This window comes from Oryctolagus cuniculus, chromosome 12 (assembly GCF_051225735.1).
Source record: "Oryctolagus cuniculus isolate XC-2025 breed Fujian yellow rabbit chromosome 12, ASM5122573v1, whole genome shotgun sequence".
Taxonomy (NCBI): domain Eukaryota; kingdom Metazoa; phylum Chordata; class Mammalia; order Lagomorpha; family Leporidae; genus Oryctolagus; species Oryctolagus cuniculus.
This window is the reverse complement of record NC_142878.1, coordinates 89,416,513-89,438,864: the sequence shown is the minus strand read 5'-3', so window position 1 is coordinate 89,438,864 and position 22,352 is coordinate 89,416,513. Positions and strand designations below refer to the sequence as shown.

Below are 22,352 nucleotides of genomic sequence, written 5' to 3'. Positions count from 1 at the left end.
GGCTTCCGGGGGGCGGGGCCGGCGGGCGGGGCGGGGCGGGGCGGCTCCCTGAGGCCCTGCCCAGGCCACGGACGGATTTGGCGCCTAACGACGAGCCCTCGTCTCGCGGCCGCGGTTTGAGTCTCGCGAGAAGCGCCGTTTCCCCTCGACCTGGACCTCCGCGTTGTGGTTGATGCTTTCGGAGTGAGGTGAGGCGGCGCGGTGGTGGGCGAGTGCGGTTCTGGAGGATGGTGGCGGCCCAGGAGGCAGGCTGAGGACCAGAAGACTGGGGAGTCGCGGGGAGGGGACGAAGGGACTGGCGGAGAGGAGCGAGGCGGACCTGGCCCGAGCGGGACTGGCCGGCCTCGACCTGTAGGGCTGGACGCGTTTACCTGTCTCAGAGTTTCGGGGCTGCCTCTCCCTGAAGCGCGGGATCGTGTTCCTGATGTGGCCCCCTCCCCAGCTTCTGCACGGGGGACTTCCAGACGTGCAAAGCGTGCTGTGGCCCTTGGGTGAATGAATGAGGTTGAAGCCACTGTGCCGGGGAGCGAGGATGAGGAGAGGGCTGGGAGTTGTGTGTCTTGCAGGGGTGGCACCTTAGTGGGGACGTCGGGGGCTTCCGTCGTGACAGCGCGGGAAAGTTGGGGTGTTTGGAGTTAGATTTGTGGCCGGCGCTTGTCCGGGACTAGAGGTGGAAGGAAGACAGCCTCACTGAGAGTAAAAGGAGGCGGTCACGTGGCCGGTGACCCGGCGTGAGGTGTGAACATCTTGGTCACTGCACAGATTAGTAGGAGTCACCTTTTTGATGAGCCCACACTTGCTGGCCTCCAGTTCGGAGCTCCCCGTCAGCCTCCAAGGTGTGCACCCCACGTCTACCCGCAGGGCTAAGTCGGCTTCCTCTAGCTGGGGACTGGCGTGGCATGAGTGACCTGCTGCTGCCCTTGGTAGCTTACCTGCAGGTACAGTGGGGCCTCGTCGGGAGTCGGTGCTTTGCTCATGTCTTCGTGGGCATAGAGATTTCGAACTGGTGAGCTTTTAGAGATCATCCAACTCCACGAGTTCCAGTTTGGGGGGAGCTTTGGAGTTTTTTTTTCTTGAATTCCTTCATCGAGCAAATCCAGAGTGAGCACCTGCTGTGTACCAACCAGCATTAGGGATGCAGAGGTAGAGCATGAGGAGACCCAGCTGGTCTTTGCCCTTTCAGAATTGGAGTCTGGTACTGGAGATGAACATTAAAGAACCCTGCAGATAAGGTTGTTGGAACTGGGCAAGTGCTTTTTTTTTAAGATTTATTTATTTGAAAGAGTTACATAGAGAGAGAAGGAGAGAGAGGTAGAGACAGAGATAGAGGTCTTCCATCCACTGGTTCACTCCCCAGTTGGCCACAATGGCCTGAGCTGCGCTGATCTGAAGCCAGGAGCCAGGAGCTTCTTCCAGGTCTCTCACGTAGGTGCAGGGGCCCAAGGACTTGGGCCATCTTCTGCTGCTTTCCCAGGCCACAGCAGAGAGCTGGATGGGAAGTGGCGCCCATATGGGATGCTGGCACTGCAGGTGGCGGCTTTACCAGCTACGCCACAGCGCCGGCCCCAAAGGCAAGTGGTATTAAAACTTGTACTTGACACTGAACACTTACTAAAGAGGGAGTTTTGAGAAGTTGGAGTAGATTTTTCTGAGGAAGTGAGATCTGAGATCTGAAAGAATTAAGGCATCAGTGAAGAGCTTTCGGGATAGGGAACAGCATTTGCAGAGGCCGGGCGACCTGAGCGATTGACACTTTCAAGGCATTGAAAGCAGCAGCCTGTAGTGGTGGGAGGTGAGGCAGTGGGTGAAAGAAGAGGCCAGATCTCTCAGGGCCTCGGAGTTTTGTCTTTATCCTGAGAGTGGATGTGCATAAGTCTCACTGGAATGCTTAAGTCTCAGTGTAATCAACTTCATATTTCAAAGCTTCCGTTTAATTGTATGGAAAATGGGTTGAAGGAGGCAAAAGTAGGGGATAATCCAAGCAAGCAATTTTTTTTTTTTATACTTATTTGACAGGCAGAGTGGACAGTGAGTGAGAGAGACAGAGAGAAAAGTCTTCCTTCCATTGGTTCACCCCCCAAATGGCCGCTACGGTCGGGGCTGTGCCGATCCGAAGCCAGGAGCCAGGTGCTTCCTTCTGGTCTCCCACGCGGGCGCGGGCGCCCAGTCACTTGGGCCATCCTCCACTGTACTCCTGGGCCACAGCAGAGAGCTGGACTGGAAGAGGAGCAACCGGGACTAGAACCTGGTGCCCATATGGGATTCCGGTGCCGCAGGCGGAGGATTAACCAAGTGAGCCATGGCGCCGGCCCCAAGCAAGCAATTTGGAGAAGTGGTTTTCAAGGCAAGGAGAAATGCACAGGTTCAAGAGAGATTTAGGAAATGGAATGAGGATGCGGAGGGGGTTGGGGAGAGAATCGTCAAAGATAAACTTGTAGGTTTCTGATTTACAAGCCAGAGAGAGGACATTACTGAAGTGGGAACATTTGGAAGTTTAGCTTCATACGTGGTGAGTGATAGATGCCTTTGAGATACTTAAGAGCTGCCAAGTGGGAAGTCACTCAGATTTGAGGCCTTGGCTAGGAATAAAAATTAGTCATCTGCAAGTAAATGATTATTAAAGCCATGTACACAAATGAATAAAGAGGGCCTACCTAAGATGGAGTCTGGATGCTTAATGGTCAGATTAGAAGAATATGAACCTACAGAGAAGATTCAGGAGTGTCCAGAGAGGGAAGAAAACTTGGGGAATACGGAAGACGTTTTCCTAGAGAAGGGGATTGACCAACAGTATCTGATGTTACTGTGACTAAGGTGGTCCTGAAAAACATGGTTTTAAGTTACCAATATGAAGACAATTTCCCATTCCTCAAAGGAAACCTTACCTGGAAGAGCAATTGGTAAGCAGAAGTAGTTAATGTAAAATTATTGGACAGTTATTTAGTGGTAGGGTCTGCATTAGAACTCAGTTCTGATTGTTAGCCTAGTCATTTCTTATTCTTTCCATAATTGTTATCTTTCTTACTTCTTTCCATGATGTGTGAGTTGTGTTTTAACTAATTGAAACACATGGATTTTGCTGCAGGTGGAAGTTGATGAATAACATTTGATTTAGTTAGTTGAATAAAATAATTTTTTAAAAGATTTATTTATTTGAAAGGCAGAGTTACACAGAGAGAGGAGAGGCAGAGAGAGAGAGAGAGAGAGGTTTTCCATCCGCTGGTTCACTCCCCAACTGGCCGCAACGGCCGGAGCTGCACTGATCCAAAGCCAGGAGCCAGGAGCTTCTTCCAGGTCTCCCACGTGGGTGCAGGGGTCCAAGGACTTGGGCCATCTTCCACTGCTTTCCCAGGCCACAGCAGAGAGCTGGATCAGAAGTGAAGCAGCCAGGATTAGAACTGGTGCCCGTATGGGATGCCCGCGCTTCAGGCCAGGGCGTTAACCCGTTGCGCCACAGAACCGGCCCCTGAATAAAATAATTTTGCTTCTTTCCGCCAGAGTAAGAGATGGGAGAACCACAGGAGGATGGCTTGATTGACCTACCAGATTACGAGCATACAGAAGATGAAACTTTTCCTCCTTTTCCACCTCCAGCCTCTCCAGAGAGACCTGCTGAAGGGGCTGAGCATGATGAAGGTCTGTAGAGAGTTTCCGAACAATGTTCCGTGTTCGGGTATCCATTGATTGGCTCAGATGTAGTACGTTTTATAAGGAAGGCTTCAATTATGTAAGTAATTCTAAATCTCAGTATATTTCATTAGAGTCAGGGACTGGAGTACCTGTTCCTGTACCTCCAAAGAGAACAGTTAAGAGGAATATACCCAAGCTGGATGCTCAGAGGTACAGTCACTATTTTCTTATGCATTTATAGTTTTTCTTTACATTCATCGTTCTAATGCGAAAACTTTTGGTTAGGATGATTGAAAGATCAGAGTTTTCTAAATATTTTTTCCAGTTCAGTAGAAAATATTTTTTCTTCTTAATAGTCTTGGTTTGGATATGACTTTAAAAGACTTGAGATTCAAAATTGTTTCTGTTTACAGATTAATTTCAGAGAGAGGACTTCCAGCCTTAAGGCATGTGTTTGATAAGACAAAATTCAAAGGTAAAGGTCATGAGGTAAGAAAAGTTGGATTTTCATTTTTAAAGGATTTATTTTATTTATTTATTTGAAAGGCAGAGTTATAGAGAGGCACAGGCAGAGAGAGAGACATATTCTATCTGCAGGTTCACTCCCCATATGTCTGTAACAGCCAGAGCTAGGCCGATCTGAAGTCAGGAGCCAGGAACTTCCTCCAGGTCTTCCACACAGGTGCAGGGGCCCAAGGACTTGGGCCATCTTCTACTGCTTTCCAAGGCCATAGCAGAGAGCTGGATTGTAAGTGGAGCAGTCAAGGCTTGAACCATAACCCATATAGGATGATGCAGGCAGTGTAGGCTGTGGCTTTACCCGCTATGCCACAGCACCATCCTCTTAAACTTTTTTTTTTTTTTTAAACAGCAATAGTGGTGGGCATTTCACCTCATGGTTAAAACTCCAGTGGAGGGGCCAGCGCTGTGGCGCAGCGGGTTAACGTCCTGGCCTGAAGCACGGGCGTCCCATATGGGCGCTAGTTCGAGATCTGGCTGCTCCACTTCTGATCCAGCTCTCTGCTATGGCCTGGGAAAGCAGTAGAAGATGGTCCAAGTCCTTGGGCCCCGTACTCATGTGAAGACTCCTGGCTCCTGGCTTTGGATTGGTGCAGCTCCGGCCATTGTGACCAGTTGGGGAGTGAACCAGTGGATGGAAGACCTCTATCTCTGCCTTTCCTTCTCTCTCTGTGTAACTCTGCCTTTCAAATAAATAAATCAATCTTAAAAAAAAAAAAAAAAAAAAAAGACTTCAGTGGAGACACTTGCACCCCATATTGGAGTACCTGGGTTCAAGTTCCAATTCCATTCTCAATTCCAGCTTTTTGCTAAAATGCACCCTAGAGGCAGGCAGGTGATAGCTCAAGTACTTGGGCTCCTGCCGCCCAAGTGGGAAACTTGGATTGAGTTCTTGGCCTGTCCCACCCCTAGTTGTGAGTATTTAGGAAGTAAACCAGTGGATGGGAGCGCACACGCTTGCTTGCTCTATCTCATTTTGTCACTATTCTGTGCCTCTCAAATACATAAATTTTAAAAATGGCAACAGAACTGTACACTCATTATGTTCTTGGTAATCCCAGAATGCCTTGCAGATAATAATATATCTCTTGAGAAACAGTTGTGATGTAGTGAAAAGGGTAGTATTTTTTTTTTTTTTTTTAAGATCTATTTATTTATCTGAGTCAGAGTTAACACGGAGAGAGGAGGAGAGGCAAAGAAAGTGAGAGAGGTCTTCCATCCATTAATTCACTCCCCAGTTGGCCGTACTGGCCGGAGCTGGGCTGATCCGAAGCCGGGAGCCAGGAGCTTCTTCCAGGTGTCCCACATGTGCAGGGACCCAAGCACTTGGGACATCTTCTGATGCTTTCCCAGGCCATAGCAGAGAGCTGGATCGGAAGTGGAACAGTTGGGACTCAAACCGGCGCCCATATGGGATGCCGGTACTGCAGATTTCCCGGCTATACCAAAGCACTGGCCTCCGTTTTTTTTTTTTTTTTTTTTTTTTTTTTTTTTTTAAGGTTTTATTTGGCCGGCGCTGCGGCTCAATAGGCCAATCCAATCCTGTGCCTGCGGCGCTGGCACCCCGGGTTCTAGTCCCGGTCAGGGGACAAAAAACAAAAAATAAAAAGCCAAAAAAAAAATTAATTACAGAGAGAGAAAGAGATAGTATGATCTTCCATCCACTGGTTTACTTTCCAAATGGCTGCAATGGCTGGGACTAGGCCAGGCTAAAGTCAGGAGCTCGGAGCTTCTTCTGGGTCTCCCATGTGGGTACAGAGGCTCAGGCATTTGGGCCATCCTCCACTGCCTTCTCAGGCACACTAACAGGGAGCTGGATCAGAAGAGGAGCAGCATTGCCGGTGCTGTAGCATAGCAGGTAAAGCCACCGTTTGTGGTGCCAGCATCCCATATGGGTGCTGGTTCGTATCCCAGTTGCTCCACTTCCCATCCAGCTCTCTGCTGTGGCCTGGAAAAGTAGTGGAAGATGGCCCAAGTCCTTGGGCCCCTGTAGCCATGTGGGAGAGCTGGAGGAAGCTCCTGCCTCTTGGCTTTAGATTGGCACAATTCTGGCTGTTGTGGTCATTTGGGAAGTGAACTAGCGGATAAAAGACCTATCTTTCTCTCTCTCTCTCTCTCTCTCTCTCTCTCTCTCTCTCTCTCTCTAACTCTGCCTCTCTTTAACTCTGCCTTCCAGATAGATAAATAAATCTTTTAAAAAGGAAAAAAAAGAAAAGGAGCAGCCAGTGCCTGAACTGTCACCTTCTGGGATGCTGGCATTGCAGGAAGAGGCTTAACCTGCTGTGTCACAGCACTGGCCCTCACGTGTATTCTTAGTTTTCAACTATATAATGGAACTAAGTTAGTCTCAGAATTTTCAGTGACTGGTGCTAATAGGTAAGGGTTGCACTTGGAGTTTGCATTTCAGATCCCAGGTAGAATAATGTTAATGTCGTGTGCTGTGCAGGATGATTTGGAAGGGGAAAGAGACTGGAGGCAGATAGCAGCTCAGAGGCTGTTGGCTTTCCAGTGGGGTGAGGTGGTAATAACCTGAATAGGGGAGCAACAAAGAGATGAAGACAGGAAAATGAAAAAGAGTCAGAAGACTCCCCTAGGATTTCAAGCCTGAGAGGTTCAAAAATTGTGCATTTTCTCAGCTTTAGTGGATATAAGGGAAAACAAGTTTGTGTTCTTTTTGACTACAAAACTAAACATAAATCAGGGTATTGAAAAACATACCCAATTCTGTTAGTTCATTGCCCTTGATACAGTTTTCAGGTAGTGGTGAATTTGTGATTTGAATTTATAAAGTCTTGATTATGTTTAAAATAAGCTCTTTTTTTTTTTTTTTTTTAAAGACCTATTATTTTTTTGAAAATCAGAGTTACATAGAGAGAGGAGAGGCAGAGAGAGAGATTGCTTCCATCTGCTGGTTCACTCCCAAATTGACCACAATGACTGGAGCTGCGCTGATCCGAAGTCAGGAGCCAGGAGTTTCTTGCGGGTCTTCCATGCAGGTGCAGGGGCCCAAGGACATGGGCCATCCTCTACTGCTTTCCCAGGCCATAGCAGAGAACTGGATTGGAAGTGGAGCAGCCGGATCTCAAACCGGCGACCATATGGGATGCCAGCGCTTCAGGCCGGGGCATTATCCTGCTGAGCCACAGTGCTGGCCCCAGCCCTTATTAAAATAAGCAAACTTACACAAAGGATACACATTTTCTGTTTCTTCAGTTGGTGAGGACAGACTGGGAGAGTGTATACTGTAAATAGTATTCTATACTTTCCCCTTGGCAATTCATGGTGTTGTGGCCCAGGAGGTGAAGCCAGCACCTCTGGCATCCTGTGTCAGAGCACCCGTTCAAGTCTTGGTATTCTGATTCCCATCAGGCGCCCTGCTAATTTTTCCGGGAAAGCAGCGAAAGATGACCCAAGTGCTTGGGCCCCTGCCATGCATATTGGAGGCCTGGGTGGAGTTCCAGATTTCTGGCTTGCATCTGGCCCAGTCACTGTGGGCATTTGGGGAGTGAACCAGCGGATGGAAGATCTCTCTGTCTGTCTGTCTCTCTGTAACTTTGCCTTTCAAGCAAATAAATAAATCTGTAAAAAAAAAAATTCCTACTGTTATGTATAATTTGTGATTTATTATAGTTAGCTTTTCCTGTTGTATTCCTTTGATCTAATATGACGTTGTGAGGTGGTTTCCCAACAACTGGAAAATGATCTTAGGTGCTTGATTTTTTTTTTTTTTTAATATTCATTTATTTATTTGAGAGGCAGAGTAACAGCGATATCTTCTATCCACTGGTTTACTTTCTTCTTCCTTTTTTTTTTTTTTAAGATTTTATTTATTTATTTGAGAGGTAGAGTTAACAGACAGTGAGAGGGAGAGACAAAGGTCTTCCTTCTGTTGGTTCACTCTCCAAATGGCTGTAATGGCCAGAGCTGTGCTGATCAGAAGCCAGGAGCCTGATGCTTCTTTGTAGTCTCCCATGTGGGTGCAGGGGCCCAAGCACTTGGGCCATCTTCTACTGCTTTCCCAGGCTACAGCAGAGAGCTGGATTGGAAGTGGAGTAGCCAGGACTAGAACTAGTGCTTGTATGGGATGCTGGTGCCCCAGATGGAGGATTAACCAAGTGAGCCACGGCACCGGCCCCCACTGCTTTACTTTCCAAATGGCTGCAATGGTTGGAGCTGGGTCAGGCCGAAGCCATGAGCCAGGAGGTTCTTCTGGGACTTCCAACATGGGTGCAGGGGCCAGTACTTGAGCCATTCTCGCCTATATTCTCAGGCGCATTAGCAGGGAGCTGGATCTGAAGTGGAGCAGACAGGACTCAAACTGGTGTCGATATGGGATGCTGGCATCACAAGCAGCGGTTTTACCTGCTATGCCACAGTGCCAGCCCTGAAAGATTTTGTGAAAGGACATGTACCTTGATTTTAGAGGAAAATAAGAAAACATTGTGTTGTCATCATTATATATTTACTTACTGGGATAGTTGATTGTCTTTACCCCTGATTTCCAGACAAGGTCAAGTAACAATAATATAATAGCTAATTTTTTTTTTTTTTTTTTTTTTTTTTTGACAGAGTGGACAGTGAGAGAGAGAGAGAGAAAGAGAAAGGTCTTCCTTTTCCATTGGTTCACCCCCCAATGGCTGCTGCGGCTGGTGTGCTGCGGCCGGCGCACCGCGCCGATCTGAAGCCAGGAGCCACGTGCTTCTCCTAGTCTCCCATGCGGGTGCAGGGCCTAAGGACTTGGGCCATCCTCCACTGCACTCCCGGGCCACAGCAGAGAGCTGGACTGGAAGAGGAGCAACTGGGACAGAATGGGGCGCCCCGACTGGGACTAGAACCCGGGTTGCCGGTGCCGCAGGCAGAGGATTAGCCTATTGAGCCACGGCGCTGGCCCATATTTTTATTTATTATTTTGGAGGTAACACATTTGATTTACATCATAGTCAAAGGCTTAATCTCAACTAAATACAGAGTCCAATAAAAGCAAATACACTATAGGCCCAACATTCTTATTGTTTTCATATATGAAAAAAAAAAAGGTTACAGAGCAGTAAATTGAGTTATTCAAAGTGATGGAATTGGGATTTAAATATGTTCAGTCTGATCCAGAGCCTGTGCTTTCAATCATTTTCTCATTTAAAATATTAAATAGAGAATGAAATATTTAATGGGAAAAACAAATGTATAACTTTTCTCTTTACTCAATTTTATTTTATTTTTTATTTTTTTTTTGACAGGCAGAGTGGACAGTGAGAGAGAGAGACAGAGAGAAAGGTCTTCCTTTGCCGTTGGTTCACCCTCCAATGGCTGCCGCGGCCGGCGCGCTGCGGCCGGCGCACCGCGCTGATCCGATGGCAGGAGCCAGGAGCCAGGTGCTTTTCTGGTCTCCCATGGGGTGCAGGGCCCAAGCACCTGGGCCATCCTCCACTGCACTCCCTGGCCACAGCAGAGGGCTGGCCTGGAAGAGGGGCAACCGGGACTAGAACCCGGTGTACCGGCGCCACTAGGCGGAGGATTAGCCTAGTGAGCTGCGGCGCCGGCCTCAATTTTATTTTTAATTAAAAAAATTTAATGTTTAATTGGAATTTTAAGTATAGAAAGGTATTGTGGTTTGAGAATTTTCTTTAGAGTCTTTGCCCTTGAGTTTTCTGAATTTTTTGTTACAGTTCTGAATTCTCAGTGCTTCGTTTTCTGTTTATGATTTAGGGACCTGTCTCAGTTTTTAGTTATCCCTGAAAGAGACCTCGATATATTTTACTGAACATATTTGGGAGTTTTATTTTATGTTTGTGAAAAGACACACACATGCTTCTCATTTAACATTATTACATTTTTGTGCTGGGATTTTTTTTCTTCTGATTTTTAAAAATCTGTAACTAGTACTCTTCTGTACCGCAGTCCTCTAAGCCCTTAGTAAATATTTTTCTTTCTAAACTTCTGAAAGTTTCTCAACCTTATAAATGTGACGTGACACCAGTGACTTTGGTGCTGCTGCTGAGCTCTGGGATCTGCTGACAAAGGCTTCTGTTGTGTTTTTATTTTTATGTGCTAGGCTGAAGACTTGAGGACACTCATCAGACACATGGAGCACTGGGCGCACAGGCTGTTCCCCAGACTGCAGTTCGAGGATTTTATTGACAGAGTTGAATATCTGGGAAATAAAAAGGAAGTGCAGGTAAGTGTTGAGGTTATTATGAATATCATTCATGATACTAAATAACACAAGGACAGATTTAGTTGGGACTAAATTGCTTTTGGGGGGTCTTCATTTTGAAATGTGCCTTGGTAGGGAAAATTAATAGTGGTTATTTGAAGAATAGTGCTTTCAAAACTAAGAATTGAATAAATGACCATTTCTCCCTCTAAAATGATTGTTAGAAATATAAAAATAGGGCCGGCGCCGTGGCTCAATAGGCTAATCCTCCACCTTGCGGTGCCGGCACACCGGGTTCTAGTCCCGGTCGGGGCGCCGGATTCTGTCCCGGTTGCCCCTCTTCCAGGCCAGCTCTCTGCTATGGCCAGGGAGTGCAGTGGAGGATGGCCCAGGTGCTTGGGCCCTGCACCCCATGGGAGACCAGGAAAAGCACCTGGCTCCTGGCATCGGATCAGCGCGGTGCGCCGGCTGCAGCGGCGGCCATTGGAGGGTGAACCAACGGCAAAAAGGAAGACCTTTCTCTCTCTGTCTCTCTCTCTCACTGTCCACTCTGCCTGTCAAAAATAAAAAAAAAAAAAAAAAAAAAAAAAAAGAAATATAAAAATAATTCTTTTTTATTTTTCAGACTTGTCTAAAACGAATTCGACTTGATCTCCCTATTATACATGAAGATTTTGTTGGCAATAATGGTAAGAATACAAGTTGTTCTACTTTGTAACCATTTTTTTTAAAGATTTATTCTATTTATTTGAAAGAGTTACAGAGAGAGGTAGTAGAGACAGAGAGAGAGAGATCTTCTGTCCGCTGGTTCACTCTCCAGATGGCCACAACAGCTAGAGCTGCACCAACCCAAAGCCAGGATCCAGGAGCCTCTTCCAGGTCTCCCACGAGGGTGCAGGGGCCCAAGGACTTGGGCCATCTTCTATTGCTTTCCCAGGCCATAGCAGAGAGCTGGATCGGAAGAGGAGCAGCCAGGACTATAACTGGCGCCCATATGGGATGCTGGCACTTCAGGCCAGGGTGTTAACCCGCTGCGCCACAGCGCCGGTCCCCCATTTTGCTTTTAAAAATGGACATGGTTCATCTAGGCAGTATTATAGGACTGGATTCTTAGGTCTATATTTTGTATGTAGTTAAAGCACAGTACATAGGAATGCATTTTTAAATGCATTAGATGCGTTGGTGCATCTAGGATATTGTATATGGAACTTGTTATAAAAAAAGAAATGGTTGAGGGGCCAGTGCTGTGGCATAGTAGTTTAAGCCCCCACCTGTTGCACTGGCATCCCATATGGGTGCCGGTTCGAGTCCAAACTGCTCCTCTTCTGATCCAGCTCTCTGCTATGGCCTGGGAAAGCAGTGGAAGATGGCCCAAGTGCTTGGGCCCCTGTACCCACATGGGAGATCTGGAAGACATTCTTGGCTCCTGGTTTCGGATCAGCCCAACTCTGGCCATTGCGGCCGTTTGGGGAGTGAAACCAGCAAATGGAGTAACTTTGTCTCTCCCTTTCTCTGTAACTCCGCCTCTCAAATAAAGAAATCTTAGAAAAAGTGGTTGAATTGCCATTAGATACGTTGTAAAAATATATTTAGCCATATAGCTTTTTTAAAAAAATGATTGATGTATTTACTTGAGAGATTCTCATCTGCTGGTTGACTCCTCACTTGGCTACTATGGCCAGGGCTGATCCAAGTCTAAGCCAGGACCCAGATCTCCATCCAGGTCTCCCATGCAGTTAGCAGGAGCCCAAATACTTGGGCTGTCTTATGCTGTTTTCCCAGGTGCGTGAGCAGGGAGCTGGATTGGAAACAGAGCAGCCAAGACTAAAATCGATGCTCCAATGTGGGACACTGGCATCACTGGTGATCGGTTAACCTGCTCTACCACAGTGTCATCCCTGAAAATGAGCTTTTGAGAATGCTGGTAACCTTTAACCCTTTATAGCACTTGGTCATAAAATTACATACAATACAGAATAACTTGTTGATGAAAGGTTGCTTTTCATTCTGTGTAGGTCCTGGCTTTAGTAAGACCTCTGTGACTGTTCCTGGTATTGATTGCATTTGTTAGTTGTACAGTGCAACCATAGACAGTCACATACATTAAAACAGATGGTTCCTGCCGACAGAGTCTGTATAGTTATCAGATTTTCTGTGCGATGGCTCCATACATGAATGTTTGTCTTGTCTTTCTTTCTTTCTTTCTTCTTTTTTTAAAAGATTTATTTGGAAGACAGAGTTACAGAGAGGTAGAGACAGAGAGAGAGGTCTTCCATCTGCTGGTTTACTCTCCAGTTGGCCACAACAACTGGATCCGAAGTTAGGAGCCAGGATTTTCTTCTGGATCTCTCACATGGGTGCAAGGGCCCAAGGACTTGGGCCATTTTCTACTGCTTTCCCAGACCTTAGCAGTGAGCTGGGTTGGAAGAAGAGCAGCTGGGACTGGAACCGGTGCCCATATGGGATACTGATGCTTCAGGCCAGGGCTTTAACCCACTGTGCCACAGCGTTGGCCCCTGTCTTTTTTAATAGATGTGGAAACTATAATCTCCATATAGAGTTCCTCAAAGTTATTTATTTTCAAAATATTTATTTATTGGAAAGAGTTACAGAATGAGACTAAGAGACATAGAGATTTTCCATTTGCTTGTTCACCATGGAGATGGCCCCAACAGTCAGGGCTGGGTCAGCTCAAAGCCAGGAGCCTAGAACTCCATCTCATTCTCCCACATGGGTAGCAGGGGCCCAAGCATTTGGACCATCCTCCACTGACTTTTCCCAGGCTGTTAGCAGAAGGTGGACTGGGAGTAGAGCAACTGTGACTCAGACTGACACCCATATGGGATGCTGGCGTCACAGGCAGAGGCTTCACCTGCTGTGCCACAACTCCAGTCCCTCCAAAGTTATTTTATAAGTTGTTTTTAAACGTGTGAAGGAATGTGATTTAAGCAATCCAGGATTTTAGGTTTTTTTGGTAGGATATGGTATGTACTGATGGCACAGGATTTGGTATATATAAAGAAGTGAGTTATTGCAGTAGTGGATCCTACAACAAATACTACTAGGTTAGTTTGTTCATTCAGCACCACTGTTTGAGTTTGCTGCTCAACTGTGTTCTAAAGGTTCAGGGATACATATGGATAAACTCAGGCCCCTTACAGCGTATAGTCTAACAGACTACTGAATAGTCAGACCAACAAACTATTGCCAGTAGTTTGGGGAGTGCTGTAATTAGAATGAGTAGGGCACTGGGTGGGTACAAAAGAGCATAGTGTGTTGTGGAGGGGAGGGAGGAGCTTCACCGGGGAGGTACCGCACGTAATCTGAATGGTAAGCAGTGAAGGTCAGCCAGAGGAGATTTTGGAAACAGGGAACCCCTTGTGCTAAGGCATAAATTAACATGGTCGTTTAGGGGACAGAAGTGTGCTGAAACGCAGGGTACAGGGAGGAGACTCAACTCAGAGGGCCTTAATGGTTGTGGAACCTGTTTTCTTTGTATTTTAAGAGAATAGGTTCTAAATCTTTAAAGACCACAAGAGTAAAAAAAAAAATTTTTTTTTTTTTTTGACAGAGTGGACAGTGTGAGAGAGAGACAGAGAAAGGTCTCCCTTTTTTCTTTGGTTCACCCCCCAGTGGCTGCTGTGGCTGGTGCGCTGCAGCTGATCTGAAGCCAGGAGCCAGGTGCTTCCTCCTGGTCTCCCATGCGGGTGCAGGGCCCAAGGACTTGGGCCATCCTCTACTGCACTCCTGGGCCATAACAGAGAGCCGGAGAGGAAGAGGAGCAACCGGGACAGAATCCGGCACCCTGACTGGGACTAGAACCCGGGTTGCTGGCGCCGCAGGCAGAGGATTAGCCTATTGAGCCGTGGCGCCGGCCTAAAATGTTTTGAACATTTATTTAATGTGTGTACTGATTTAATACATATACTTCTATTCTGATATTAATACCTATTTTTGTTCTCACCAAAAATACATTACATTACAATTTTAAAGTAAGAACAATGGGATTAAATATTCCATTGAGTAAAATATAAAATATTTTATAATATTTTATAAAGATCTTGGGCTAGTATTTCTTGGTATGATTGGAGATTAGATTTTTGTTTTTTAATCTTGGTCTTACCTTGCAAAATTACATACATCCAAATGGAAGTAGAAATCATTAATTGCGTGCCAGTGCCGTGGCTCACTTGGCTAATCTGCCTTTGGCGCCGGCATCCCAAATGGGCACCGGGTCTAGTCCTGGTTGTTCCTCTTCCAGTGCAGCTCTCTGCTGTGGCCCGGGAGGGCCGTGGAGGATGGCCCAGGTGATTGGGCGCCTGCACCTGCATGGGAGACCAGGAGGGAGCACGTGGCTCCTGGCTTCGGATTGGCATAGTGCCAACTGTGGCTGCCATTTGGGGGTGAACCAATGGAAGGAAGACCTTTCTCTCTGTCTATCTCACTCACTGTCTAACTCTACCTGTCAAATAAGTAAAAAAAAAAAAAAAAAAAAAAGAAAACATTAATTGCCCTTAATAAGTCTTGGCATTTATTTCTCACTCCTGTCTACTAATGCAAGGAATTTTGTTGGAGTTGCAAATTTTTTCTATTTTTTCAGTCCATTTTTCTCACAAATTAGGTGTGAAGTTTTTGTATTGTTCACAAATAGTAGTCATGTCACTCTTCAGAGTTTTTAGGTCAAGAAGTCCTGCGTGGCCCTGTGGAGTCTGCCCCGACCCTCACCCATTCCCTCTGCCGCTTCACCTCTACTCTTCCCCTTGCATGCCTCAACTGCATGTACCCGTAGCCACTCCCTGAACCTCTGGACACATTTCTGTCCTAAGGCTTTTACCCTTGTCCTCTCTCTGAAACACTGTCCTCTCCATGGCTGACTTTCCTACCTTCTTCAAACTTTGCTCATATGTCAACACAGTGACGTCACCCCAGCCACACCATTCCTGATCCCCTTTTTGCTGTTTGCTTTTTTCCATAGTTCTTATTTCCCTTAATTCTGCTACCACAGCACCAGCCCCGGTTTATAATTTTTACTTCCATAATGTGACTATGTAGAGAGGACTTGAAATGACACTACTGCCATTTTCTTCTTCTTCTTCTTCTTCTTTTTTTTTTTTTTTTTTTTTTTAGATTTATTTATTTATTTGAAAGGCACAGTTACAGAGAGGTAGAGAGAGAGAGAGAGTAAACCAGCAGATGGTTTACTCCACAAATGGCCGCAATGGCCAGAGCTGGGTCGATCTAAAGCCAGGAGCCAGGAGCTTCTTCCAGGTCTCCCACGTGGATGCAGAGGCCCAAGCACTTGGGCCATCTTCCATTGCTTTCCCAGGCCACAGCAGAGAGCTGGATTGGAAGTGGAGCAGCCCAGACTCTAACCAGTGCCCACGTGGGATGCTGGCAGTACAGGCATTGGCTTTACCCCCTACACCACAGCGCCGGCTCCTCCTTTCTTATTTCTTGCTTGTGCTTCTATTCCAATAGGAGACACTGTGTTCTTTTGCAGAATCTTTTTTAAGCTACCGCTCATGTGTTTTTTTGGAATTGTTTGGGTGAGACAAGATCATATCTGTGTGTTTACTTGACTGGGCAGTCAGAAACAACTGTGTCCCAGTGTGAAAAGAGGCCCCGCTCTCTCACCCTTCTAGGGAGCTCACAGATGACAGTGACTCTGTCATAAGATTTTAAACATATTTGTAAAACTTACTCTTCTTAATACTTAAATGGAACATCTAATCCTTACCACTGTGGATCACGTTGGAGGCATCCTACTTTGAGATAACTGATATAGGTGGTTTTACGAGTTTGTTAACATTAATAATGTAGAGCATTTATTTTCTAAACATTATTTTGGGAATATATCTGCAGATACAAATTTCTTTTCCTTTTTCATTTGTGTCTGCTTTGCCCTATAAAAGATAATGGCCTAGCCGGCGCCGTGGCTCAATAGGCTAATCCTCCACCTTGCGGCGCCGGCACACCGGGTTCTAGTCCCGGTTGGGGCGCCGGATTCTGTCCCGGTTGCCCCTCTTCCAGGCCAGCTCTCTGCTATGGCCAGGGAGTGCAGTGGAGGATGGCCCAGGTGCTTGGGCCCTGCACCCCATGGGAGACCAGGAAAAGCACCTGGCTCCTGGCTCCTGCCAGGATCAGCGCGGTGCGCCGGCTGCAGCGGCGGCCATTGGAGGGTGAACCAGCGGCAAAAGGAAGACCTTTCTCTCTCTGTCTCTCTCTCTCACTGTCCACTCTGCCTGTCAAAAAAAAAAAAAAAAAAAAAAAAAAAAAAAAAAAAAAGATAATGGCCTACATAAAAATATGAGTGTATGCTATACAGAGACACTATGGCCAGAAATTAAGATGTAGAACAAGAAAATGATTTGGATTCTTTAAGCTCTCTTACTGGGCCAAGCATAAAATATTTCTAATCATAACTAAGAACTTTTCCTTTCATGCATATTTTAAATAGTATTTCCATTTGACTAACATGCCTCATTATAAGTAATTTATAAATGTCTTTAAATCAAGTATATATTTCCACATTCTCTTTATTTTTTTTTTAAGATTTATTTATTTGAATGTTGAGTTACATACAGGCAGAGAGAGAGAGCGCGCGAGCGAGTGAGCTTCCATTTGTTGATTCACTCCCCAAATAGCTACAATAGTCAGAGCTGTACCGATCGGAATCCAGGAGCTAGGAGCTTCCTTTGGGTCTCCCATGTGGGTGCAGGGGCCCAAGGACTTGGGCCATCTTCCACTGCTTTCCCAGGCCACAGCAGAGAGCTGGATGGGAAGAGGAGCAGCTGGCGACTTTACCCGCTACACCACAGTGCTGGCCCCTATTCTCACATTCTCATGCCTTACAAATTATTTCTTTAGGTAGACACCTGTCCCTGACTGAGACGAGCTCCTTCTGTAACTAGTCTAATACTACAGATGTACTAACGTTTCCTTTTCTACTGCAGATGAAGTAGGAGAGAATAATGACCGTGATATAACTGTTGCTGAAATAGATCCCTTTTTTACGAACTCATCTGAAAGTGCGAAGTTTGTCTCTGAATCGAGTGGAAGCCTGACAGAAGAGCAACAACAAAGAATTGAGAGAAATAAGCAGCTGGCCTTGGAGAGAAGGCAGGCAAGGCTGCTGAGCGACAGTCAGTCCTCAGGACACGGTACCTGTCATGCTGAGTTTTATGGGCTCCTGTTAATACATCAAGGGCTTGTTAGACATTGTAACTTCTTTACTATCCTCTCAAAGTATCTTTAGGAATCAAAAGTGTGAATGATTGTTCAAGATGCTGGTTGAGATGCCTGTGTCCCACATCAGAGCTTCTGGGTTCATTTCCTGCCTGCCTTCCTGCTTACGTGGTCTCTGGGAGGCAATGGTCATGGCTTAAGTAGCTGGGTTCCTGCCACCTTTACAGGAGACATGAATTGAATTCCCTGTTCCTGGCTCACTTATTCAAACTGTGGCCACACACACACACACACACACACACGGTCTTCTCCAGGGAAGCTTGTGGGTAGTGAACCAGCATATGCGAGTGTTGCTGCTCTCCCTTTTTCCTTTTCTCCTTGGCTCTCAAACAATTATCTTAACCATTTAATAATTTATTTTAAATACTTTAAAGCTATGTTTTCGAACTCCTTAAAGGATGTGATACATGCTGTCTTTAGCATAATTATGAAAACTTATTGTGATACAATTCTAATCATATAAAACTGTACATTGTGTACCCATTGAGGATTTTAAAGCCATTTGCTGCAACATGAATACATCTCTTTTTTTCCTTTTCTTTTTTTGTTTTTTAATTTACCTATTTATTTGAAAGGCAGAGTTACAAATAGAGCAGGAGGAGTAGATGGCCAAAAGCCAGGAGCTTCATCCATGTCACCCATGTGGGTGCAGGGGCCCAAGTACTTGGGCCATCTAAACTGCCTTCCCAGGTGCATTAGCAGGGAGCTGGATCAGAAATGGAGCAGTTGGGGCTTAAACTGGTACCCATATTGGATGCCATTGTTGGAGATAGCAGCCTAACTAGTATGCTGCAATTATGGCTCCCATGAATAGGTTCTAAAATACTTAATTTATTTTTAAATATTTATTTATTTAAAAGGCAGAGTGCGAGCGAGCTCTGGGCTGATCCCATGGCTCACTAGGCTAATCCTCCGCCCGCGGGGCCAGCACCCCAGGTTCTAGTCCCGGTTGGGGCGCCGCATTCTGTCCTGGTTGCTCCTCTTCCAGTCCAGCTCCCTGCTGTGGCCCAGGAGTGCAGTGGAGAATGGCCCAAGTACTTGGGCCCTGCAACCACATGGGAGACCAGGAGGAAGCACCTGGCTCCTGGCTTCGGATCAGCACAGCGCTGGCTGTAGCGGCCACTTGGGGGGTGAACCAACGGAAGGAAGATTTTTCTGTCTCTCTCTCACTAACTCTGCCTGTCAAAAAAAAAAAAAAAAAAAAAAGAGCGCTTCCATTTCCTGGCCCACTCCGCAAATAGCCTCAACTTCCAGAGCTGGGCCAATCTGAAACCAGGAGCCAGGAGCTTCCACTGGTTCTCCCAAGGACTTTGGCCATCTTCTACTGCCTTCCCAAGCCTTAGAAGAGAGCTGAGGCCGGCGCCGCGGCTCACTAGGCTAATCCTCCGCCTAGCGGCGCCGGCACACCGGGTTCTAGTCCCGGTCGGGGCGCCGGATTCTGTCCCGGTTGCCCCTCTTCCAGGTCAGCCCTCTGCTGTGGCCAGGGAGTGCAGTGGAGGATGGCCCAGGTGCTTGGGCCCTGCACCCCATGGGAGACCAGGAAAAGCACCTGGCTCCTGGCTCCTGCCATCGGATCAGTGCGGTGCGCCGGCCGCAGCGCGCCGGCCGCGGCGGCCATTGGAGGGTGAACCAACGGCAAAGGAAGACCTTTCTCTCTCTCTCTCTCTCTCACTGTCCACTCTGCCTGTCAAAAAAAAAAAAAAAAAAAAAAAGTAAAAAAAAAAAAGTAAAAAAAAAAAAGAAGAGAGCTGGATTAGAAGTGGAGCAGTGGCCAGTGCTGTGGCATATGGGTAAAGCCAATGTCTGTGGTGCCAGCATTCCACATGGGAAAGCAGTACAGGATGGCCCAAATCCTTGGGCCTCTGTACCCGTGTGAAACCTGGAAGAAGCTCCTGGCTCCTGGCTTCGGATTAGCTCAGCTGTTGTGGCCATTTGGAGAGTAAACCAGCGGATGGAAGATTCTGTCTCCACCTTGCCTCTCTGTAACTCTGCCTTTCAGATAAATAAATCCTAAAAAAAAAAAGGGGGGGGGGTACAGGATAGGAAGTGGAACAATTGGGATGTGAACTGGTGCCCCCGTATGGGATGCTGGCGTTATAGGTGACAATTTAACCCACTGGACCACAATACAGCCCACCCATGGCAACTGAGATGAAGGTACAACTATTATTGACAACAATGGCTCTTTTTTTTTTAAACCAACATATACCTGAAAATAGATAGTTAAGGATCACTTTCTATTTATAAGATTAACAAATACTTACAGCAGCCAAGGGTGCACCAGGCCAAAGCTAAGATCCAGGAATTTCCTGCAGGTCTCCTACGTGGGTTGCAGGAATCCAGGTATTTGTGCCATTGTCTGCTGCCTCCTAGGTGTTGCACAGGAAGTGGGAAGTAGAGGTACTCCATGCAGGCCTGCAGTCATCCCAGGTGGCAGCTTAACCTGCTATGCCACAGTGCCCACTCTTTAAAGTTGACATGAAATTATCAAATTATTGGTTTATTTTTTTTTTTTTTTTTAATTTTATTTGGGAGGCAGAGTCGATAAGTGCTCCCCATCCGTTGGCTCACTTCTGAAATCCACAGGACTAGGCTGGGCTGAAGCCAGGAGTTGAACTCAGTCAAGGTCTCCACATGGGTGGCAGGAAGCTGGAACCAGGAGCCAGAGCTGGGAGTCAACCCGGCATTCTGATACAGGTGTCTTAACCGTGAGGCCAAGTGCCTGGTCCTCTTTGTGATTTCAGTGGACTTCCTACATATATAAAAAGGTTTATATTTCTAAGACAGTGATCAAAATTAGGTTTTTGAAGAGATTTGTATACATGAGGTGAGACAGAATCATGTAATTAAATAAGTGATAATGGTTTGGTTTCTCTTTCAGATACGTCAATGAACACACCCAGAACACAGACTATTGAAGAGGTTCATACTGGTGAGGATCAAGAGGCTGAGGGAAGTGGGTCAAGCAAGGACATTTCCATTTGTCCACAGAGCAGTGCCGCAGCCACTTCTGGGAATGAAGAGGAGGAATTAAAGATGGAGGAAATACCAGCGGACCAAGCCTGTGAAGCTTTGTGCACCTAGGGCTGCTCCTGTGGCCGCACGAGCCTCTGCCTCTGCCTGTTAAGTCATGGCTCTGCAGGCGCAGGAGGAGTATGTGTTGTCTGTGTGTGAAAATCCTTAGGTAGTAAATCTTACGCATATTCCTGTTAACTTTGTCACATTAAACTTATTCTCTTTAGCATTTATTTTTGTACAAGTATGACTTCTAAATAAATGATCACCGGTAAATAAGCAGCAGCTGTTTTGAATGTCTTCAGTAGATTCAGGTGATGTATAATATGTATTTGCATCTTAAAACAACTGTTGCTGTGGAGTGTGTCTATTTTTAAACAGCAAAAATAAAAATTCCTCTTCTCTTTATGAACATTTCTTGTTGCTATTTAGGTCTTTAATTTACACTTTCAGTATATACATATGGTTGACGCTTTACCCAGCCCCAGTGAGTTGAAAATCCACCTCTGGGTCTGCCCAAGTAATTGGGCCATTTTCTCCTGCTTACCTAGGCACATTAGCCAGGAGCTGAATCAGAAGTGGATCAGCTGGGACTTGAACCGGCCAGTTTCAAGCAAGCTTTTAGTTTTTATCCACTGGATCACTCCCCAGATGGCCGCAATGGCCAGGGCCAGGCCAGGAGCATCTTCCCGGTCTCCCACGCAAGTCCACTGCTATCCCAGACCATAGCAGAGCGGCTCAGAAGAGGAGCAGCCTGGACTAGAACCAGGGCCCAAATGGGATGCTGGCACCACAGGTGGAGGATTAATCTGTGCCATGGCGCTGGCCCCAGACTGCAGTTCTCACGTTTGCATCCTACATGAGAGCACTGGTTCAAGTCCCAGTGGCCACTGCGGCCGGTGCACCGCGCTGATCCGATGGCAGGAACCAGGTGCTTCTCCTGGTCTCCAATGGGGTGCAGGGCCCAAGCACTTGGGCCATCCTCCACTGCACTCCCTGGCCACAGCAGAGAGCTGGCCTGGAAGAGGGGCAACCGGGACAGAATCCGGTGCCCCGACCGGGACTAGAACCCGGTGTGCCGGCGCCGCAGGCGGAGGATTAGCCTAGTGAGCAGTGGCGCCGGTCCCAGGAGCTTCTTCTGGGTCTCCCATGTGGGTGCAGGGGTCCAAGGACTTGGACCATCTTCTGCTTTCCCAGGCCGCAGCAGAGAGATGGATTGGAAGAGGAACCACTGGGACTGAACCAGGGCCCGTATGGGATGCCAGCACTGCAGGTGGAGGATTAACCTACTGTGCCATGGCGCTGGCCCCAGACTGCAGTTCTCACATCTGCATCCCACATCAGAGCACTGGTTCAAGTCCCAGCGGCTCCACTTCAATCCAGCTCCCTCTAATGCACCTGGGAAAGCTGTGAAAGGTGGCCCAAAGACTCGAGCCCCTGCACCTGCGTAGGAGACCCAGATGGAGTTCCTGGTTCCTGGTTTTGACCTGGCCCAGGACTAGTTGTTGCAGCCGTTTGGGGAGTCAACCGACAGTTGGCTGAGCCCTCTCTCTCTGGGTCTCCTCTCTCTCTGTTCTTTTTTTCAAATGAATATTTTTTCTAAAAGAGCAAAACAAAGGCGGGGAGGGGTGACTCTGTGGCATAGTAGTTTAAGCTTCTGCCTGTGGCAGTGGCATTCCATACGGGCGTGGGCTCGAGTCCTGAGCGGCTTCAGATCCAGATCCCTGCTAAGGGCCTGGGAAAGCGGCAGAAGATGGCCCAAGTGCTTGGGCCCCTGCCATGCATGTTGGAG

The 22,352-nt window shown here is 47.0% G+C and overlaps 1 protein-coding gene and 1 non-coding gene across 4 annotated transcripts; both read left to right on the top strand.

The window, feature by feature from the left end:
- The first annotated feature begins 38 nt into the window (after window positions 1-38).
- On the top strand, window positions 39-20,972 carry TIPIN (TIMELESS interacting protein). Of its 3 annotated transcripts, XM_070054394.2 has the most exons (9): window positions 149-188; window positions 2,815-2,900; window positions 3,499-3,636; window positions 3,762-3,840; window positions 4,044-4,119; window positions 10,199-10,321; window positions 10,926-10,989; window positions 17,254-17,460; window positions 20,427-20,972. In XM_070054394.2, the coding sequence occupies exons 3-9, from the start codon at window positions 3,507-3,509 to the stop codon at window positions 20,627-20,629; spliced, it is 882 nt and encodes a 293-aa protein (XP_069910495.1). In that variant the 5' UTR covers window positions 149-188; window positions 2,815-2,900; window positions 3,499-3,506; the 3' UTR covers window positions 20,630-20,972. The 3 variants fall into 3 exon arrangements, with proteins under 3 accessions (XP_008267082.1, XP_089166727.1, XP_069910495.1); XM_008268860.5 differs by lacking the exon at window positions 2,815-2,900 and having other exon boundaries at window positions 39-188; XM_089310601.1 differs by lacking the exons at window positions 2,815-2,900; window positions 3,762-3,840; window positions 4,044-4,119 and having other exon boundaries at window positions 119-188.
- On the top strand, window positions 12,339-12,474 carry LOC127484055 (small Cajal body-specific RNA 14). Its single transcript, XR_007910836.1, has one exon.
- Window positions 20,973-22,352: the final 1,380 nt, after the last annotated feature.